The following is a 19,512-nucleotide window of genomic DNA, read 5'->3' as shown; positions in this document are numbered from 1 at the left end:
GAGCTCCATGTTCAGCGTGTTTCTGAGTGAACTGTGTGACCGGTAATGAGATTCAGCAGCAGCAGCACATTAGCCGCCTCAGCTACACATCCAAAGCTCTCAGCAGATCGATAAAGACACAATGGCCAGAGAAGACGGGTAACACTCAGTGATGTGAGAAAGACAGAAGCTATGAGTGTGTGTGTGTTTGTGTGTGTGTGTGTGTGTGTGTGTGTGTTTTCAGGAAGTGGCTTTAGCCTGAAGATACGGAAGAAAGAAAAAACAAAAAAGCAGCAGACTCCCAGTGAGGCTCAGACAGAAACAGTCTATGTAGTCATCAAGGAAGTGGCTGGAGAGCATTTTGTTGTGAGGGGAGGGGCGGGCAGAGAGGGAGGGCAGACCTCATCGACCGAGGTGCACACACACACACACACACACACACACACACACACACACACACACACACACACACACACACACACACACAGAGTACACACACTCACACCAGGAAGCCCAGCACAGGGAAGGGGGTGGGGTTGTGTAGGCGGGGTCGTCTCTCTTTTTCTCTCTCGGCGTCCAGACGACTTGCTCTGAAGGGAAAACACTGATGTGTCCAGGCAGGCCCTGAAAAAAGAGGGAAATCTGAGGCAGCAGGAGAAAGACAGAAAGACAGAAACATGGAGGAGGAAGAGGAGGAGGTGCTGTGCTACTTGGACAGGGTGCTGGAGGAGGAGGAGGAGGAGGTGTTTGAATATGGAGATGGGGAGCTGGAGCCCATCACTCCGGTACATAGACAGTTCAAGGTGAGACAGCAGCTGGATGCAGGAGGGGAAACACACACACACACACACACACACACACACAGACACACTCATGCAATACGCTGAACAGATCTGGAGGCTTGATTACATACAGCTGAAGTCTTATTGGTGTTTTACGTGATGTGGCGTCACTTTGTGCTGCTACGTGTGAGCCATCTGTGCTGCAAGAGTGTGTGTGTGTGTGTGTGAGAGGCATTGGTGTGTCAGCATGGCCTGATGAGGCAGCGACTCTGGAGCACATGTCTCCTCACTCTGCTGCTTTTCAAAGACGGATGGTCTGTTTTTAATAGTAACTTCAGTCTACTGAGAAGCGTGTGTGTGTGTGTGTGTGTGTGTGTGTGTGTGTGTGAGTGAGTGAGCGTGTGAGTTAGAGCTCCTCCTCATAGACAAACAGTAAATGGAGGGTCTCAAAATAAAGAGTGTTGTGTGCTGCAAATTGGTGATTTGGGGTTATATTATAAGTTTTACTTGAGGAGATTTGTATGGAGGATAAAAGCTGCCAAAATAAAAAATAGACAAATAGCTTAAAAGTGAACAAAAGTAAAAATATTATTTTTATGAAAATATATAAATGTTAGAATTGTTAATGGAGGATGAAAGCTACCAAAATCATAACAAAGCAAGTATATCTAAAATTATTTTTTTTAAATGACTGAAAAGTTAATTGAGTGTGGATGTTGCCAAACTAAATGATAGATTAATGCATTTTAAAATGAATTATAAAATAAAGTGTAATTTAATTATAAAAGTAGTTTTAAAAAATAATGAAATGTAATAAACAGAAGGAAAAATTTAGTAGGATAAAAAAAAGGTAAAAAAAGGTAAATAAATAAAGATGTAAAATAAATGTACATATCAACGCATGCCACATTTAATCATCAAACAACAACAAATTAAAAATTTGCAAAATATAATAATATATAAAATTTAACAATATATTTAGGAATTTTTACATTGAGGATACATTTAAAATGAATTAATAAAAAATAAATAAAAATTAAAATAAAAACAACATTTTAAAAACAAAATTCAATAAACAAATATGAAGAAAAAAACTAGGAAATTAAATAAATAGGGAAACATTACATGACAATTTTTTTGGTACATATAAATGCATGTTATTTATTTATCGAGTAATTTTTTATTTATTTTTATTTATTTATCTACACTTCTCCTCACTTTGCTGCTTTTTAAAGAAGGCTTGTCTATATCTAATAGTAACTTCAGTCTGTTGAAAAGCTTCTCTGTGTGTGTGTGTGTGTGTGTGTGTGTGTCCAGCACATGAAGTGACAAACCTCAGAGCCACCTTGATATCAGCTCCTTTATCACACGCAATATGAGAGCAGAGGGCACAATAGTAAAACAAAACAGAAACACGCAGCTTTTTATTTTTCTGTATGAAAGCGCAGGAGCAGGTTACCATGGAAAATGGAAAAATCCTTCCACCGCTCATGTATTTCTCCTCTTGCCCTCTCTCGCCACACAGTAGCTCTTTGTACAGCCGAGGGAAAATATGTCCACTGTTGGAAAAAATAGTTTTCCTGTTTTTTTTTCACCCTGGTGTGACATGTTTGTCACTGCTGAACTGAAGCTTTACACGTCACCAACACGAACTCTGACAATAAAATACGTTTGTTTAGCTCACAGATCTGAAAACACGTCTCACGCCGCAAAGAAGCAGAGACGTCGTGTTGGAAGTCGCTCTGAATATGAAGTTGTCTAGATATGTGGACATATGGTTCATGTTGCTTAAAATAAACGGCGAGCTGCAGCACTACTTGCATATCAAAGAGTCTCGAGAGTGTGACTCATTTCTGGAGCTGCTTTTGTTTCGAGTTTTAGTCAGAAGGAGCATTTTCTTTCAGTTTCTTTCAAGGAATGCCAGCTTTAAGACGGACTCTGCTCAGTGCATGTGCTGCTCGAAAAACTCAACACGTGAAAGCAGCTTGACAGATTTAAAGAGATTTCATCCATATAAATCACTCCTGTTCCTCTGATTTGCTTTAGATTTAGTCACATAAAAGGCTGGACTTATATCTAATGACTTTTCAAGCACTAATACTGACAAATACCCCCTTTTGGGCTATACTAATAACATTTACTTGACTAGTAGTGGAGGACAGAGGCTGCCAAAATTTATATAAATATTTTTAAATGAATTAAAGAAAAAATGTAATTAATAATAAAAATAATAATAGAATAATAATAGAAAATTTTGATATGGAGTATAAGGCTCCAAAACTATTACATAAATACATTTAAAAATGAATTAAAAAATATTTAAATTTCTACAAAAAAAGAATTTAATAAAGAATTTTATATGGAGGATATAAGCTGCCAAGTAAAAAAAAAAAATAACAATGAATTAATAAATTAAACTAAATAAATTATATATTTTTTAGAAATTTTCGGTCCTGCATACACCTGACCCATGCAGGACATTTGTAGGATTTTACGATGTTTCTTGGTTTTTAGGACGTGTCTTGGATTTTATGATTTTTCAAGGATTTGCAGACATAATTTAGATTATAGGGCGTTTTTAAGCATTTAGGATGTTTCTTGGATTTTAGGACTTTTCACTGATTTGAGGACATTTCTAGGATTTTAGGACATCTTTAGGATTTTTGGAAGTTTCTTGGCTTTTAGGACATTTATCTGATTTACCTGACATTTTTTTTATTTTAGGACATTAATAGGATATAAGATGTTTCTTTGATTTTTGAACATTTCTTGGATTACATGTAATCGATATTGCACAGTCACATTACAAAAAAATAACTCATCAATCCACATTTGAAAAAATGCTGTAAGTAGATAATAGTCACATTATCGAAGCAAAAAAAAAATTTGATTACATCTTCAGATACTGCAATATCTGAAGCTAGTGCTCCTATTGTTTTTTAAAGAGCAAATTAATTGTTAATTTGACCAATAATTGATTAAAGAAAGTGCTCACAATTTGCAACCCTAATGTATGTTAATGAACACGTGCACACGTCACATTTTTGAGTTATTACAGATTTGTGTGACTTAAATAGTCTGATTTATACACTTAAAAAAACAAACAAACATGAGTTGATAATTTGTTAATTAAAAAACAAATTAAGAAAATTAAGAAACAAATTGTTAATATTTGTTTCTTTCTGCAAGTTCGATGAATATACCTTATGATGTGTGTTTCACAGGTAAATATCTAAATATCGAACTAAATATTAATTAAATGCAAAGTATACGTAATTGTGCACAAACTGTACCCGGTTACACCTCCAGTCTTGAGGGAAAACATCGGTGTCAGCAGGACGCTGTAGTCATGAATGGGTTAAAACGATGAGGTCACGGCTCCTTCCTCGTCTTATCATGTGGAGCTGATATCATTATAAGGATCTGCTGGTGTTAATAATTAATCCTCGTCTCTGCTCCCTGGTCGTTCTTTGGCCTCCCTTAAAGTCCACATAACACTTAAACGTCATGTCACTGTGTAGCTTTATTTGTGTGTGTGTGTGTGTGTGTGTGTGTGTGTGTGTGTGTGTGTGTGTGTGTGTGTGTGTGAGTGAGTCTGAACAGGTGTTATATTTGTGAAAGCTGCTGATTTACTGTTATTCTATATGCAGTTTTATTATGGAGGAAGCTTTAAATGAGGTTTGCTTGTGTAGTTTTCACACCTTTTACTCGTTTTGCTCGACACATTTTTTAATACGATTTATAAATAACGTGACCTGACCTGTTTATATTATATTAACACCACTGAGGTTTTTCTGCCATTCACAGTACCGTGTGAGTTATGTGGCAGCTGTTAATATATCATGGTTGTGAATATATGAAAGCATAAAGCGTCATTGTCTTCACACCATCGTATCCTGTGTAATGTTTTTTATCAGTGATGAGCTGATCAGATGAGGTGTCACAAGTGATGAAACACAGTTTTTAAGGGTTGCAACAGTATGAGTTTTCATGGTCGATAACCATCTCAGAAAATAGAACAAGAATTTTATTATTATTAATTATTATTATTATTTTAACAGTTCAAACTGCCCTTTAAGAATAAGATTTATTTGTTTTTATTTTTTAAAAATATTTTCTATTGGAAGAACAATGGGTTTTTTTTTACCATGTTTTCTTCTGATGAATAAATATTAAGATGAAAATTACTAAATAAATAAATAAATAAATAAAGCAAACGAAAAAACAAGTAAGGAGGCGTAGTAATCACAACCAGAAAGGGAGGTCAAAGAATTGATATAATTTAGGGGAGGTCTCCAAAATTCAAAAGAATGAAGGAAACCTTTCAGGGACAATCGAAGTTTCTCTTCTCTGTCTTATAAGTTTTATTACCTGTAAATAATAATAATAATAATAATAATCATAAAATCATATTATTCTGTCTCCTCACAAACATCTGTTTCAATGTGGTACAACAAACTGAGTTATTATGAATGAAAAATTCATCTGTCATCATCATTAACTGAACTTAACCCTTTAAAACCTGGATCCACATCAGTTTTTTTTGCTTTTCACAAGCAGTTAAACCTTTGAAACTCGAGCAGATCAGTTTGCTTTATTTTGAAAACAAACAAAAAAAAAATGCAAAGAGCAACTTGGCAAGAATTTAATGTAAATTACAAGAAAAGAGAGAGAAAATTATTAGAAAAAAAAACTAGGAAAATAATCATGAAAGCAGCATTTCTAATTATAAATATGTATTTCAAATTAGACATAAAAATAGCTTTTTTCCTTCACTTTCTTGTAATTTTCACTAATTTCTTGACAACATTAAGGTTTTCTTTTTTTCCTTGTAAAGTTTGAAAGGAATAAAGGTTTAATTTTCTTTTTTAATAACTTTTTTATAATTCGAATTTGTGTTTTCTCAAGTATTTAAAAAGGAATATTATTAGCTGCGTATGGATTTCTCAGCATATCCACAAAGTTACTAAAAATATGGCAAAATAAGTGCAAGTGTACAAGTACAACCAACATCTGAAGTACTTTGTTTTGCTGGGATCTGTTAAACTTTCAGACACATTCACTTTTTTCACAAACCCTGTGAGCTTTATGGTCTGCAGTTACGCCCAAAATAGATGAATAACAGACGTGTAATTCAGGTGGATTGCATGGTGATAAAATGCCCAAAGGTGTGATTTAACCCTTTGAAACCTCAGCAAATTAGTTTTATTTCTTTTACAAACTTGGGAAAAAAGTAATAAGTAATGACAGAAGAAATTGCTTAAAAATGAGCAAAAAAAAAGAAAAAAAAACAAAACAATTATCAGGTATCCAAAGTTACCTGATAATTAGTACAAAAAAAGAAAAAGTTGAAAAAAGAAAACACTGAAATGACCTCGAAAAAGTGCCTAAAAAGTTTGTAATTTTGTAAAATAAAATGTAATTATGTCAATTACAAATAGTTTATAATAGTTTCTTTTGTAGTATATATAGTTTTTCTATAGCTGTTGCTTTTCTGTTGTGTTTTTGAAAGGAAATACACCGATTGGCTCAGGTTTCAAAGGTTTAGATACTCAGAATGAGTCTGATTTTTCTATCATCTCCTGTAATATCGAGTTTTTGTCACTGCTTTTGGATATTGCAGAAAATCCACAGCGAGACCGTCGAATATCTCCCCTCAGTTTAACCTTCCTCGCTCGCAGCTTGCAGCTGCATTTCTCACCTTTCCTCCTTTGAAGTTACTCAGACAGTTTTTCTTCCGGGGTTTCGGGATAAAAGTATTAGCGTGTCTTGTTTGGCTCTCGCTGAGTGTTTCCCAAAAACATGATGAGGGAGGTGACTTCCCCGATACTGAACTCCAAAATCAAACAACAGCCTGGAAGTGCGACGAGTGAGACTTTCCCACAGAGGAAGTAAACAACTTACGTGTTTTTAGTTTAGATTCCCAATAAACAGCTGCTGCTCAGCCCAACACACTCTGGATGTGTGTGTGTGTGTGTGTGTGTGTATTAACGCGGTGTTTACCTGATGTGGTAACTGCAGTGGCATCACGCAGGAAACCAGCTTGAGTCATTGAACTATGCGGCGTCTGGCTACAAATAGTTTAGCAAATGACAAAATGCATTTTGGAAGCAGATGGCAGTATCGATATCAGAGAGTAAAATGTCCTGATATTGATGTATTGGCAAATATTCTTTCTGTACACATGCACGGGACGTTTGTTGAATTTTAGGACATTTGCTTTGTCTGGGACTGTGGGTCCAGGAGGAGGATCCTCAGGAAATTTTTGTTTAAACATGATTTTTTTTTTTTAAATGCTGGTATCTTATTTAAAATTTGTTTTTTTTTTCAACTTTTGAGATTTATTGTGAGTTTTCTTTTTTTTTTCTTTTTTAACAATTTATTTTTATTGGTTGGACAAAAGTGTTACAAGAAGAGAAAAAACAAGCAAAGACGAACAAATAAAGAAGGAAGAAACAAAAAGTTCTGGATTGCCATTTCGCACCAAAAAACATGAATTCCTTCATATTCAGCGGTTCGGTCTCTCATCTCGTCGTCGTCATGTAAACATTGTTAATTTCTCCCACTTTTCTCTTCTTGGACACTTACCTTAAAACTTAACAATCCCATATAATATTCAGTCACAATATTCTGTTGTTAAAAATTAAAAGTTTAAAAAATATGTGGTTAATAAAACCGACGAATAGACACAGAGTAGTTTACATTTCATTTCACTTGATTTATTTATGGTGACAGGAACCGTGTGCAATGACATTAATCATCTATACACAGAAAAATGAGAAGACGGTTACACAACAAAACACTGAGACATTAAGGACAACACAAGTGACAATACAAGGCACATAAACTACACTATGAAATACAATAAACACCACAAAACAGTAGATTTATCCAACTGAATGCAAAGTGTAAAAGTCATCAAAAAGGCATACATTTTTAAATTGATCAGTTATTGGTGCCAAGGAATCAAAAAATAGGAAAACCATGGTGAACGATACATTAGTTACAATAGAAAATACACAATAGTTATTTCATGAAATTACTTTGATAAAGAAGCATCATTATGAAGCGATAAAAATATGATAGTTTCATAAAAAGGTGAAAGGTGCTTTGTGAAACATCTAAGGAGTGGATGGAACTGCAAATTATTAAAAATGTATTGACTAGAGTTGCACAAATAGTTAAAATTGTGATTTTGATCAACAATATATATTATTTTTGCTCTTTAATACATGAACAGAATAACAGATTATTAGATTAAGGGCTTTTAAAAACATTTGGGGCTGAAGCCTCAATGACACCGCAGTGTATTTATATTTATTTCTCAATGCAGCTATCTCTAAAATCCGTTTATCAAACACTTCAGATAAAGATATGTAATGAAGACAGGATATTTACAAGTTAACAATCAAAAATAACATCACTGCACTGAAACGGTAAACTTTATTGGGAAAATAATGATAATAAATGACATTATGCATGTGTTTCTGGGTTATGTTCTGTAAAAATAATACCTTTTCTTATTGGTTCTTATCTCATCGTGTACGCTGTTGTATATCTGTGAGAGGCCACAGTCCTGACCGGTTTATTTTTCGGGCTTCAGATCTTTATGAAATGTCAAACTAAACGTCTGTTTTGTCCCGCAGGGAGACATCGAGAAAGGACTGGAGATGAAGAAACTGGTGCTGTCTGGATTCTTGGCCAGTGAGGAGATCTACATCAACCAGCTGGAGGCCCTGCTACTGGTGAGACACACACACACACACACACACACACACACACACACACACCAAAAAACACAGTGTTTAGTGCTCGATAGTGTGTGTAAAAGTGAAGATAATTTCACTTTCTGTCACTAACTGACATATTCACTTATTTTTTGGGGGAAACCAGCAACCAGTTCACCCCAAAATCAAAAATACTTTGTTTTTCTCTTTCTGTACTGCTGTATATCAGTCCGATTGTTCTTTTTAATTGAAAAAATAAAGATAAAACAGTAACAGAAAACGGGGTGGAAACAGACAACAGAAACAGACAAAACAAACAAAGTGAGCAAATGAGACAGTGAGGTTTAGTGGTTACGTGCTGTATCGATTATTTGTTTGATGTGAGCTGCCGAGTGTTGGAGATATCAGCCTTCAGTAAATAAAAAGGAACTAGGACGAATGGTGTCTAATTGAAAAAAAAATTAATAAAATTTAGGGGTTTTTTTTGTGTGTAAAGCGATGAATTGGATATTGCTACGATTTTAGCATCTAATAATTAAAATGCTTCGAGTGTCGATTTCTGCCTTTACGCTTGAATGCAGCATGAAGTCTCTGTTGCTGTCAGTCTCAAACTCGTCTCCGACACAGACAGACAGCAGAGGACAGAAGCAGCGAGACTGTGGTTCAAAGATTCGAGGCGGACCAGTCTGAAATCATCAAATACGTCAGCTCTGTCGGTGCTTTCGGCGTATGAACGTGACGGCAAAGGCCGCCATCCGCGTCCACCTGGCACGCAGCTGGACAGATCCAGTCGTGCGTGCATGAAATACCGAAGGACGGCGTCAGGTCATAATGCTGCCGGTAACCACCCACTCTAAGGAGTGCGAGCGTGCTGATGGAGCTGGCGAGGAGATGCATGGATCCCAAAAAACGACTGACTTTCTTGCAGGAGTTCCACGGTCCGTGTCGGTCGCTGCGTGCTGCGTCATCCCACCGTGTGCATTTGTTGACATGCCGCCGCGCCAACAACTGACGCAGAAGGACGATACCCAAAACGTCATAAGGAGACGCAGAAAGTCACTGACAGAGCGGCAAACTTCTGAAATTAACTCACGAACAGAAATATTTTATTTTTTTAAACGCATTTTTATTGAGCATTAACATTAACGGATGGTATTGACGAGAGAAAAGATGGATGTACAGTGCTCACTTTTTTCCCTTATTTTTGTTGAAACTCCCGACCTCCACATCTGCTAACATACAAGACAGATTCAGACTGAAAGCAGGACGTGCATCAGAGCAGAAGACGGAAAAAGAAACCAAAACAAAACAAACAAACAAAGAAAAAAACAAACAGAAAATCTCCTGCATCTGGTGCTTTGCGGGTGTTAAATTCAGACCCTGTATGACCGATACCTGTCCCTTTAAGGCTCCTGTAGCATGTTGCAGTGGTCTGTGTGTGTGTGTGTGTGTGTGTGTGTGTGTGTGTGTGTGTGTGTGTGTGTGTGTGTGTGTGTGTGTGTGTGTGTGTGTGTGTGTGTGTGTGTGTGAGAGCTGTCAGATCTCTATTAGTGGTTGATGGTCACACTGAGCACAGCAGTTTCCTGCAACACTTACTGCACACGACATCACTTCCTGCCGCTCTCTGCTGCTCTTTGACTGACATGTTCGACATCAAACCGTAAAACCGTTTTTGTGATATTCACACAACAGTTATAGAACAAAACAAGTGCAACAACACAAACAGCTGCAGCGAGGTAAACGGCAGAAACATCGGCACAAATCTGGTCCGTCTCAGTTCCCTCTCTTTCAGCTCTCAGTGACGACACGAGTCATTGTACAACTCTTCCAAAAAATGCTTTGTTCCTGTCCTCGTCCACTTCCTCTGTAATTGACAGAAAGACTCAAACTCTCCGCGTGTTCACACTTTTGTTTCTGCTTTGCTGCTTTTTTTTAAACAGAGTTCATACAAGGTGCTTGAAATACTTTAATTCGACATTAAGAAATTCAAATTCATGAATAAAGGTGTTCAAAAGTTAAAAAATGTGTGAAAATCACACATTTTTTAAAATTTGGTCTTTGAATATAATTGAAAGAAGAACAAAATGATAAATTATTAATATACTGCATTTTTAGAGACAATGCCAGTGTTAATAATAGGGAGTAAAAATTGTGATTTTTAACAACAATATATATTATATTTGTGCTCTTTAATGCATGAACAGATTAACAGATTATTAGATGTAGGGCTTTTTTTTATTATTTGGCCTGTTCATGATTTTAAAATACATATATGTAGCCTACATATATATATATATATATATATATATATATATATATATATATTTGGGGTTTTTATAGCCTGCAAAACACAAATGAATAATTACCTAACAGTATGTAATAAATATCTGATTTTAGACCCTGGTAGCATGTTTGCTTCATTTGCCAGTTTGCAATAGATGGTTGCAATTTCATCTTTGAAGATGAAATTAGTGCTTGAAAAAGTACTTGAAAGTCCTTGAATTTGGCTCATCCCTGTCTGTACAAACCCTTTTAATCTATGGCGAGTTTGGAAATTCAAGGACTGATAACCAAGACTCACAAGTAACACATGTGTTTGATTTGGTTTAATTAGTTTATTACCTTGAATTTGTGAAAAAATCCAAAAAATGGGGAACATTCTTCATGAAATGACCACGTTAACCAAAAACAAAAAAATCATTTGTTTACAAGCTGTCACATAAGTCGTGCCGTAAAATCCACGTTTCATTTATCCAGTCGTATGCAATAGGACATGCATTTTCACTAAAACTACAATATAAACTAAAGATATCAAACAAAAAATGTCCATATTGAGCTGAGAAAGAGACATTTATTAAACATGCAGACATACACTTCTCAGCATGACACTCAGACATTTCGCTTATTGTTACTAACTATTAACATTTACTCATCCCATATTTGAAAAAATAGCTGTAATTTCTTTATAAATTCATCCAAAAAAATCATCGTTTTTTTAAACATATTTGATTCACTTTTTGTATTTTTGGAGCCTCCATAATCACATGATACAATCCTGTAATGTAACATGGAAAATAAACGATGCCTCGTGCTCTGCCTTCATGCAGCCGCTGTTATCAGCGGCAGACTGAGTCATCATTGGCCTGAGAGGATTTTGGCATCTGTGACGTGAGAGCGTTTTTGTTTTCACTGTAATTCAGGGTCTCCCCCCTGCTGTGTCCTCTGCACACATATCTGTGATTAACTGAGGAGGCGAACAAGCTGACGGGTCAGAAACTGCACCGATGAGAGTCAGCCAATCGCAGAGCGGCGAGGCCAAAATTACACGCTTATCACCGGGTGACGCAGAGCAAGATTGCAAACCGATATATACATATTTATTTATTTTATTTATTTTTAAAATGTCTTATTTTTATTTTTTTGGCACTCATCCAGTCAGTTACTGATTAACTGCCGTTAACTTGCCATCAAAGCTCGCTCTTATCAGAACTTTATGTCATAGTAAAATACTTAAAACTTATCAAAATCATAGTTCTTCATAAATGTTGGTTTATTCCCACACATTGTTTTAACTCTTTAACCCCTGGACATCGTTTTTTAATTATTTTTTTGTATGCTGTTTTCATATGCCTTTTTATAGCATTTAAATCACCTAAACCTGGGAAAAAATGTTAATTAAAAAAAAACAAAAAAACATAAGACACATCTTGGCATTAAATGTTCTGCCAACTGACAAAAGCCGATATAAGGTGCCAGGGAAAATTAGCTGAGGGGATTATTAAATATTACCAAAAAAAAGGAAATATTTCAAAAAAAACTATATTTTAAATTCTCTTAATTATATATTTAAAATTATTTTCCAAAAAAATAGTACTTGGTCATTTTCTTTCTTTTTTAAATTTTTTTTTTGTTTTTGTTTCTGGAGGAGTGGAGATTTTCTATGTTCACTTTAGTTACAACATGCTCAAATGTAGAGCCCGACTAATATATTGATTAGCCAATTTTATCAGTAAGTTTTGGTCCATCACAGATATATTGGTATCGACTTATATGTTGTCCAATATGCACAACATGAAAAAGTTATTTTTAAGAAAACATAAGACAGAAAAAGGCACTTAAAGTAATTTAGAATCAGTAAATTCCCAATAAAGCTCACTGTTTCAGTGCACTGATGTCATTTTTGACAGTAAAATACAATGCAGCTAGGGATGTTTGTGTGTACACTTTTTCTAAATATTTGGGGTTTTTTTTACATATAGGTGTGTGTATCTACTCCTTTTCAGACATTATATATATGTTTTTTTTGGTTATAAATAAAGTCATTCATTCATTTTTTCATTACATATCTTTGTCACAAGCATTTGATGACATGAGCATCAGCTCTACTCGCAGGTTATAATGGGATTTTTGCTCTGTGATTCCAAAACAAACCGCCAACTCCAGCTTTAAATTTTGGGAAATATTTTTAAGATGTGTTGCATTAACTGACTCTGTCCGTTCTCTTGTGTCCCTAAATCTTGCAGCCCATGCGTCCTCTGAAAGCCACGGCCACGACCTCGCAGCCCGTCCTCACCATCCAGCAGGTCGAGACCATCTTCTACAAAATCCAGGACATTTTCGAGATCCACAAGGAGTTCTACGACGCCCTCTTACCCAACATTCAGCAGTGGGACGAGAAGGTCACCGTGGGACATTTGTTCCAGAAGCTGGTGAGTGTGACGCGGGCTCAGAAACTACAGCATGTGGGCTTTTTTTTACTTTTATCCGTCTCCATCATTTGCAGGGTACATGGAAATGAGTGTCAGCGGGAGAATTGTCAGAGGCTATTTGTAGCCAGTGAATCACTCGTCTAAATTACAGTGTGTGTAAGTGTGTGTAAGTGTGTGTGTGTGTGTGTGTGTGTGTGTGTGTGTGTGTGTGTGTGTGTGTGTGTGTGTGCCCTCGTGTCTGTGGTCTGAGTGCATTAGCAGAGATGTTGCAGACTCCGATCTATAACAAGCGTCATATTTGCACTGGATAATGTTGCTTAAACAGGCGCTCTCAGCACATAATGTAACTGTATCATCATGTTACGTGCGTGCACGTGTCTGCGTGTGGAATTAGCCGGGCTCCAGCCTCAGCTCGTCTCAGACTCCGTCCCTCTGTGTTACATCATTACATTGTCAGATTTGCAGCGGGTAATGTAATTTGAACAGGGCTTCTTGGCACATACTGTAAGAGCGTGTGTCTCTTTTAGATCCTCATTAAGTTTGATTGTAGATCGGCTGATGCAACATCCTGAAACAGCGACTTTCAGCTGAGATGTCAGAAACTGGACTTCTATTAGGAAAAATAAATCCACATAGAAATTTAATTTGGTCCATTCAGTGCGTGAAATCCAGAGGCAGTCATCAGGAGAAACTGTCGACTTTAGTGACCATTTTGAACAATTTGGATGTCATTTGAGAGCAGAAGTGTAGCTGGTGTTATTATTGAAGTCAGCAAAGCAGTGATATTCAATTTACAACCCGTGATCCACATCTGGCCCCTGATAGGGTGCTGGGTGGCCCCTCAATCATTTTCTAATTCACGGTAAAAATAAAGTGATTCACACTGTGAATTGTTTTTCTACTTTTAGTATACATAGGGTACTACAAAGATTAAAACAGTGTCAAAATAGAGCTTGTTTATTAAAAAAACTTCCCAATATCTGAAAAATGTCAAAAAATCCTTAAAACATCCTGAAATCCTACAAACTTCCTAAAGTCCTAGAAATGTCCTAAAATCCTAGACACTTTCCAAAATCCAAGAAAAGTCCTTAAATCCTTAAGATGTCCAGAAATCCTAGGCTTGTCCCAAAATCCAAGAATTATCCTAAAATCAGAGAAATGTCCAAAAATCCTAGAATCGTCCTCAAATCCTAGCAAATCTTAAAATCCGACAAATGTCCTAAAATCCTAGCAACATCCTAAAAACCTAAAAATGTTTTAAAATCCTAAAGATGACCTGAAAAACTAGAATAATCATTAAATTCAAGAAATTGAATTGTCCTAAGATCCCAGAAACGTCCTAAATTGAAAGAAATGTCCTTAAATAATAGAAACATCCTAAAATCCTGGAAATGCCATAAATCATAGAACTTTCCTTAAACCCTAGAAACATCCTAAAATCTGAGAAATGTCCTAAAATCCTGGGAGCATGTATGTGGCTGCTGCAGCTGCAGCTGGTCACAAACTGTAAATTAGGAATAAGATCAGGCCTGCAGTTTAACACCTCCACACAGTAACGTCCCTTTTTTAAAGACTAACTTTAAAGTCCTGGTGTTGAGGATTTTTTTTTTTTTGGTGCGACACTCACTCTGGCGCTTTAGTCAAAACAACAGTGCGCTCATGTCTTGGCAGAATGTCCCAGAATCCCTCATAACGGGACATCTGATTGACTCTCAGCTCATTAGCGAGAATAAATCACGCCTCTGAAGATCCAGAAACACAGGGCGTAATTAATCACTGACGCTGCGTCAGTTAATCACATTTATCTGGCAGTTTTCAGACAGTTTAAAGGGAGATTTGTAAATCTGCTGGGGCACCCAATAATGTAATAATTGAAAATGTAATGAAACCCACCAGTTTAACAGCTTTATCAGTGATTAAATGAAATATCCTGACTGATACTTTAATAAGAAATGTTACTGATGTTGATACCTTTCAGGTGGATCATTTTTTAAACTAATGGTGAAATATTTTAACTGATAATGTCATAATATAAATAATATAACCCTATCAAATGCTGAATTTGTTGTGTATTTAAGTTTGTGATGTATTCTGAGGCTCCGGCTGTTGTTATTGTCAGTCTTACTGCGGTTCACTGACGCTTTTCTAAAAAAGAGGTCATGAGTCTGTCAAGTTTCCAGTCGAGGAAATTATAAACCACCATATTCCTGTTGACGCCCGCCCGTGAACTAAGAGGACACAGTGTGCTAAGATTTACTGCAGGGACACTCTGCTTGATTTGTAAAAGGACAGGAGACCTGGGGACAGTCGCAGCAGCCCCATACATGTCCCGCAGGCCTTAAGTTGACTATCAGGGACTCAGATAAGCAACTGTTTGATTTCAGAGTTTCAGAGATCATTGGACCTTTATCATGTCTGTCTATTGTCTGTGTCGTATGTAAAACATGCGTTAAGGCAGCTGCTTTATCTGCTGCAAACCAAATCTACCAACGGCTAAATGTGCAGTAACCAAAACCTGAGGGATTACCAAAATTATTACAGTTCATCCTAAAGAGAACATAAACATGTGTATCAAATATCATGGTGATTTATATAATATTTCTTGAGATATTTCACTAAAAGCCAAACATGTTGACCTCATGTTATTTTTTCATTTTATCATTTTTAATAACAATAAACTTTATTTTTGAGGCACCTTTCATTCCAGAAATACAGCCCAACGTGTTTTACGAGAAGAAAAAAAATTAATGCAACAAATGCTTCACATAAAAAGACACAGAAGACATTAAGACATAATAAAACCTGCAAGTAAAAATAAAATAATATCAGAATATAAAGCACAAAATGCATCTTCTCATGGATAAAACTCACTTTAAAATACTGCTAAAAGTAAGATTAAATAAAAATCGAATGCACAGAATGCATTAGATGAAAATAAAATGAATAAATGAAACCCACTGACATTATTAATAAAAAAATAAGGCCAAAAACAGAGTGTATAAAATGCATAAAAACTAAGGAAAATAAGTTTTAAAAAGGTGCAGCAGTGCGTAAGTGCGAAGCAAAATGCAAAGCAGTTCAAGGTTTAAGCGAAGAGATAAGTTTTTAGTTTTCTTTTTAAAATATTTAGTGAGGTGGCTTCTCTGATATCTGTAGGCAGTGTGTTCCCCATCATTTTTACTGGTTTTACCTCCTATTTATTTAAGTGTTGTATTGTTTTTATTATTCTTTAGGGAATGATATTTTTACTCGTTTTTGTTAAATTTTTTTTGTTTGTTTTGTCTCTCTGTTGTGTCAGTTGGATGTAAATTACTGTCTGGAGTGTGCTGTTTTTGTTTGTTTGTTTGTTTATTAAGATCCACATAAGCTTCTGTTTTTAAGAGTAGCTACTCTTCCTGGGGTCGCCATTATTCTCATTTACAATATTTCATGTTCAAAATTACAAAAATACACATACATTCATTCTCACAGTTTGACAGAAGCACATTACAGCACCAAAATAACACACAATAATCAACACAGACTCAACCAATTCATACAGCAGCTCGAGAAAATAATAAAATACCTGGAAACCATCAACTAAATCACAAGAAAACCGAAAAATTAGATAAATAGCTCAAAGTCAAATTCATATCTTTAAGACCATCAAAAAGTCTATATCACATATAGTGTTCTACACTATTCCTGGTGTGAATAAATACAATCTTAACTTTTTGTGAAAACATTTTGTATTACTGTGACAAATTTCTCTCCGGGGACAATAAAGTTTATCTAATGTGACCCTTTACGATATTCAAAGTATCACTAAAGTCAGTAAGCTTCATCTCTTTGGGGCCATGAATGTCTGTATAAACTCTCAAAGCGATCCACCCAGTAGTTTTTGAGATATTTCAGTCTGGAGCAAAGTGTTGGCCTTTGAATATAAAGCCAGCGGGTTATCATGTGGAGGCAGTAATCCACTTACCATAGTAACATAACACATGGATTACAGTTAGTGTGTCAAAAAATGGAAGCATGTCTCTATAAATGTGTGTAAAATTTGTTTTTATTAGCCCTAAATCTCTTCAGAGCCATGACCGTAGCAAGATTAAACACTTCCCACTTACCACATTATCAAAGTCCCTGGAGCGCCTCCGGGGATTTTGATAATGTGGTCGGTCAAACCCAGTTCTGGCAGGCTGCAGCTGAGCCCTTTTTCTTGTCTGAAAAAAAAAAAAAGGTGAGAAAAGTTGGAACGGTGGCTGTTTTTTCTCTCGTCTGCCTGTTTTCTGTAACTCTGTCCCTCTGTGTTGCCTCCGTGGCCTTGGTGCTGCTGACGAGGAGCAGTAGGGAGTAGACGGGCTAATTACGCTGCCATCTGTACTCTCACACTGCCACTCTGACTAAATGTTTAGCTGCCACATGACATGTACGCACATATACGCGGCACAGATGGACGCTGATGACTACACTAATAGGTGTCACTTGGTGGTGCGACTCCTGGGGTCCACGGAGAGGACGAGGCGAGAGTTAGTAAAAAGCATTCGATTTCTACATGAGAGATCTGTTCATTTTCTCAGCTACTAAATATAAGATCACGTAGCAGTCAATCTCTGAAGCTGCTGACACACTGAAAAGCTGCACAAAACCTAAGAACTTTATTTGTGAATATTCTCTGGTTCGTTTCCTCCTCCGTCAGAATAAACTAAATATCTTTGCAAAACAAGACAAAACTCTTGGGAAGACGTTCTGGGGTAAGCTGAAATATGCTTATTGGGTTAGTCAATATCTTTTGGTAAAACTGTGTCCATTAGGAGTCAAAGGCTTCGATTGTTGCTCACGTTGGAGATGGAAAAGTTTCTAGAATAAATCAGAATCGTCTTAAAATCCCAGAAATGTTATAAAGTCAAAAATATCCTAAAATCCTAGAAATGTCCTAAAATCTTAGAAATGTCCTAAAATCTTAGAAATGTCCTAAAATCTTAGAAATATTCTAAAATCCTAGAAATGTCCTAAAATCCAAGAAATGTCCTAAAATCCTAGAAACATCCTAAAATTCTATAAATGTCCTAATATCCTAGAAGCGTTCTAAAATGCTACAAATGTCCTAAAATCCCAGCAATGTCTTAAAATTCTAGAAACATCCTAAAATCCTACAAATGTCCTAAAAGAAATGTTCTGAAATCTGAAAAATGTTCCAAAAAAACTCCAAAAAAACACCATCTTAAAATCCTGCTGAAAATTTTGCGAAATGTCCTAAATTCCTATCAGAGGAACATCCTAAAATCTAAGAAATGTCCTTAAAGAGGCCAAAAAGGTGTAGCACGGGTCTAGGAAAAACCTATAAAATCAATCAAACGGCAAATATACAAGTTCCAAATTATACAAACTCTGCTAGTGCTCCTCTAGTTTCACTTGAATTTAACGTCGAGTTTATTTATGAATCATGCCTATGTGTTAAACCAGGCATGTCAAACTGGTCCACAGGGGGGCCGGTGTGGCTGCAGGTTTTTGTGCCAACCAACCAAGAGCACACAGTTTGACCAATCAACTGTCTGAAGACGGAGATCAGTTGATTAAATGAGTCAAGTCTGGTGTGCTGCTACTTGGTTGGAAACAAAACCTGCAGCCACACCGGCCCCCCTGTGGACCGGTTTGACATGCCTGTGTTAAACCATTGGACAGTGAATATTACAATCAAATATGCCCGGTTTGGTTTGCACCCTGCAGTCTTCAGTCAGATGTGCACAGCCGGCTGAAATGTTAAAGATGCAGGAACAATGCGTTTCAGCGACGGGAGGACCTTCAGCTCAGTGCAGACAGCAGCGTGCTGCACGTACAGCATTCGATTGTGCAGTTGATTGTGTTCTGGGATTTCACTCTGCAAGCTGCAGTCAAACGTGCAGAATACAGATATTGCAGCTAAATACTTGAGCAGCTGATTGCATTCATTCTTTCACTATATAGCCATTATGCTAATATATATTATATTATTGATATTTTTGTCTTTGGTTTCTTATACACATCGTAAATGTATAATCAGTGCATAAACAGAGAGGGTGATCTTTTGGAATAAAGAATCAAAAAATCAAAGCAGAGCTGCAGAGCTGCAGAGCTGCAGAAGATGTTGATAGAAACGTGGTTTGGCCTGCAGCGATCTGCCGTCCAGCGTGTCAGTGAAGTCATCTACGGGAGTTTATATCTGCGCAAGTGTATATTTTTAGTCAGGACTCCTTTCTGTCTCCTGTCCTCCCTCGTTTTTTCTGTCCATTTTCATCTCTTTTTTCCCACCTCCACTTTCAGACACAAGCTGTTGTTTTCCCACCCGTCACTTTG

The 19,512-nt window shown here is 36.4% G+C and overlaps 1 protein-coding gene across 3 annotated transcripts in view; it reads left to right on the top strand.

The window, feature by feature from the left end:
* Positions 1 to 19,512, top strand: part of abr (ABR activator of RhoGEF and GTPase) — a 206,390-nt gene that overhangs the window by 75,969 nt on the left and 110,909 nt on the right. For all 3 annotated transcript variants that reach the window (XM_088088944.1, XM_088088945.1, XM_088088946.1), the window contains exons 3-4: positions 8,408 to 8,506; positions 13,012 to 13,197. In XM_088088944.1, coding sequence (XP_087945070.1) covers positions 8,408 to 8,506; positions 13,012 to 13,197 — 285 coding nt within the window. The remainder of the gene's footprint in view (positions 1 to 8,407; positions 8,507 to 13,011; positions 13,198 to 19,512) is intronic.

This window comes from Plectropomus leopardus, chromosome 15 (assembly GCF_026936395.1).
Source record: "Plectropomus leopardus strain MGB_pleo_1.0 chromosome 15, ASM2693639v1, whole genome shotgun sequence".
Classification (NCBI taxonomy): Eukaryota; Metazoa; Chordata; class Actinopteri; order Perciformes; family Serranidae; genus Plectropomus; species Plectropomus leopardus.
This window is presented reverse-complemented; position numbering and strand designations above follow the sequence as displayed.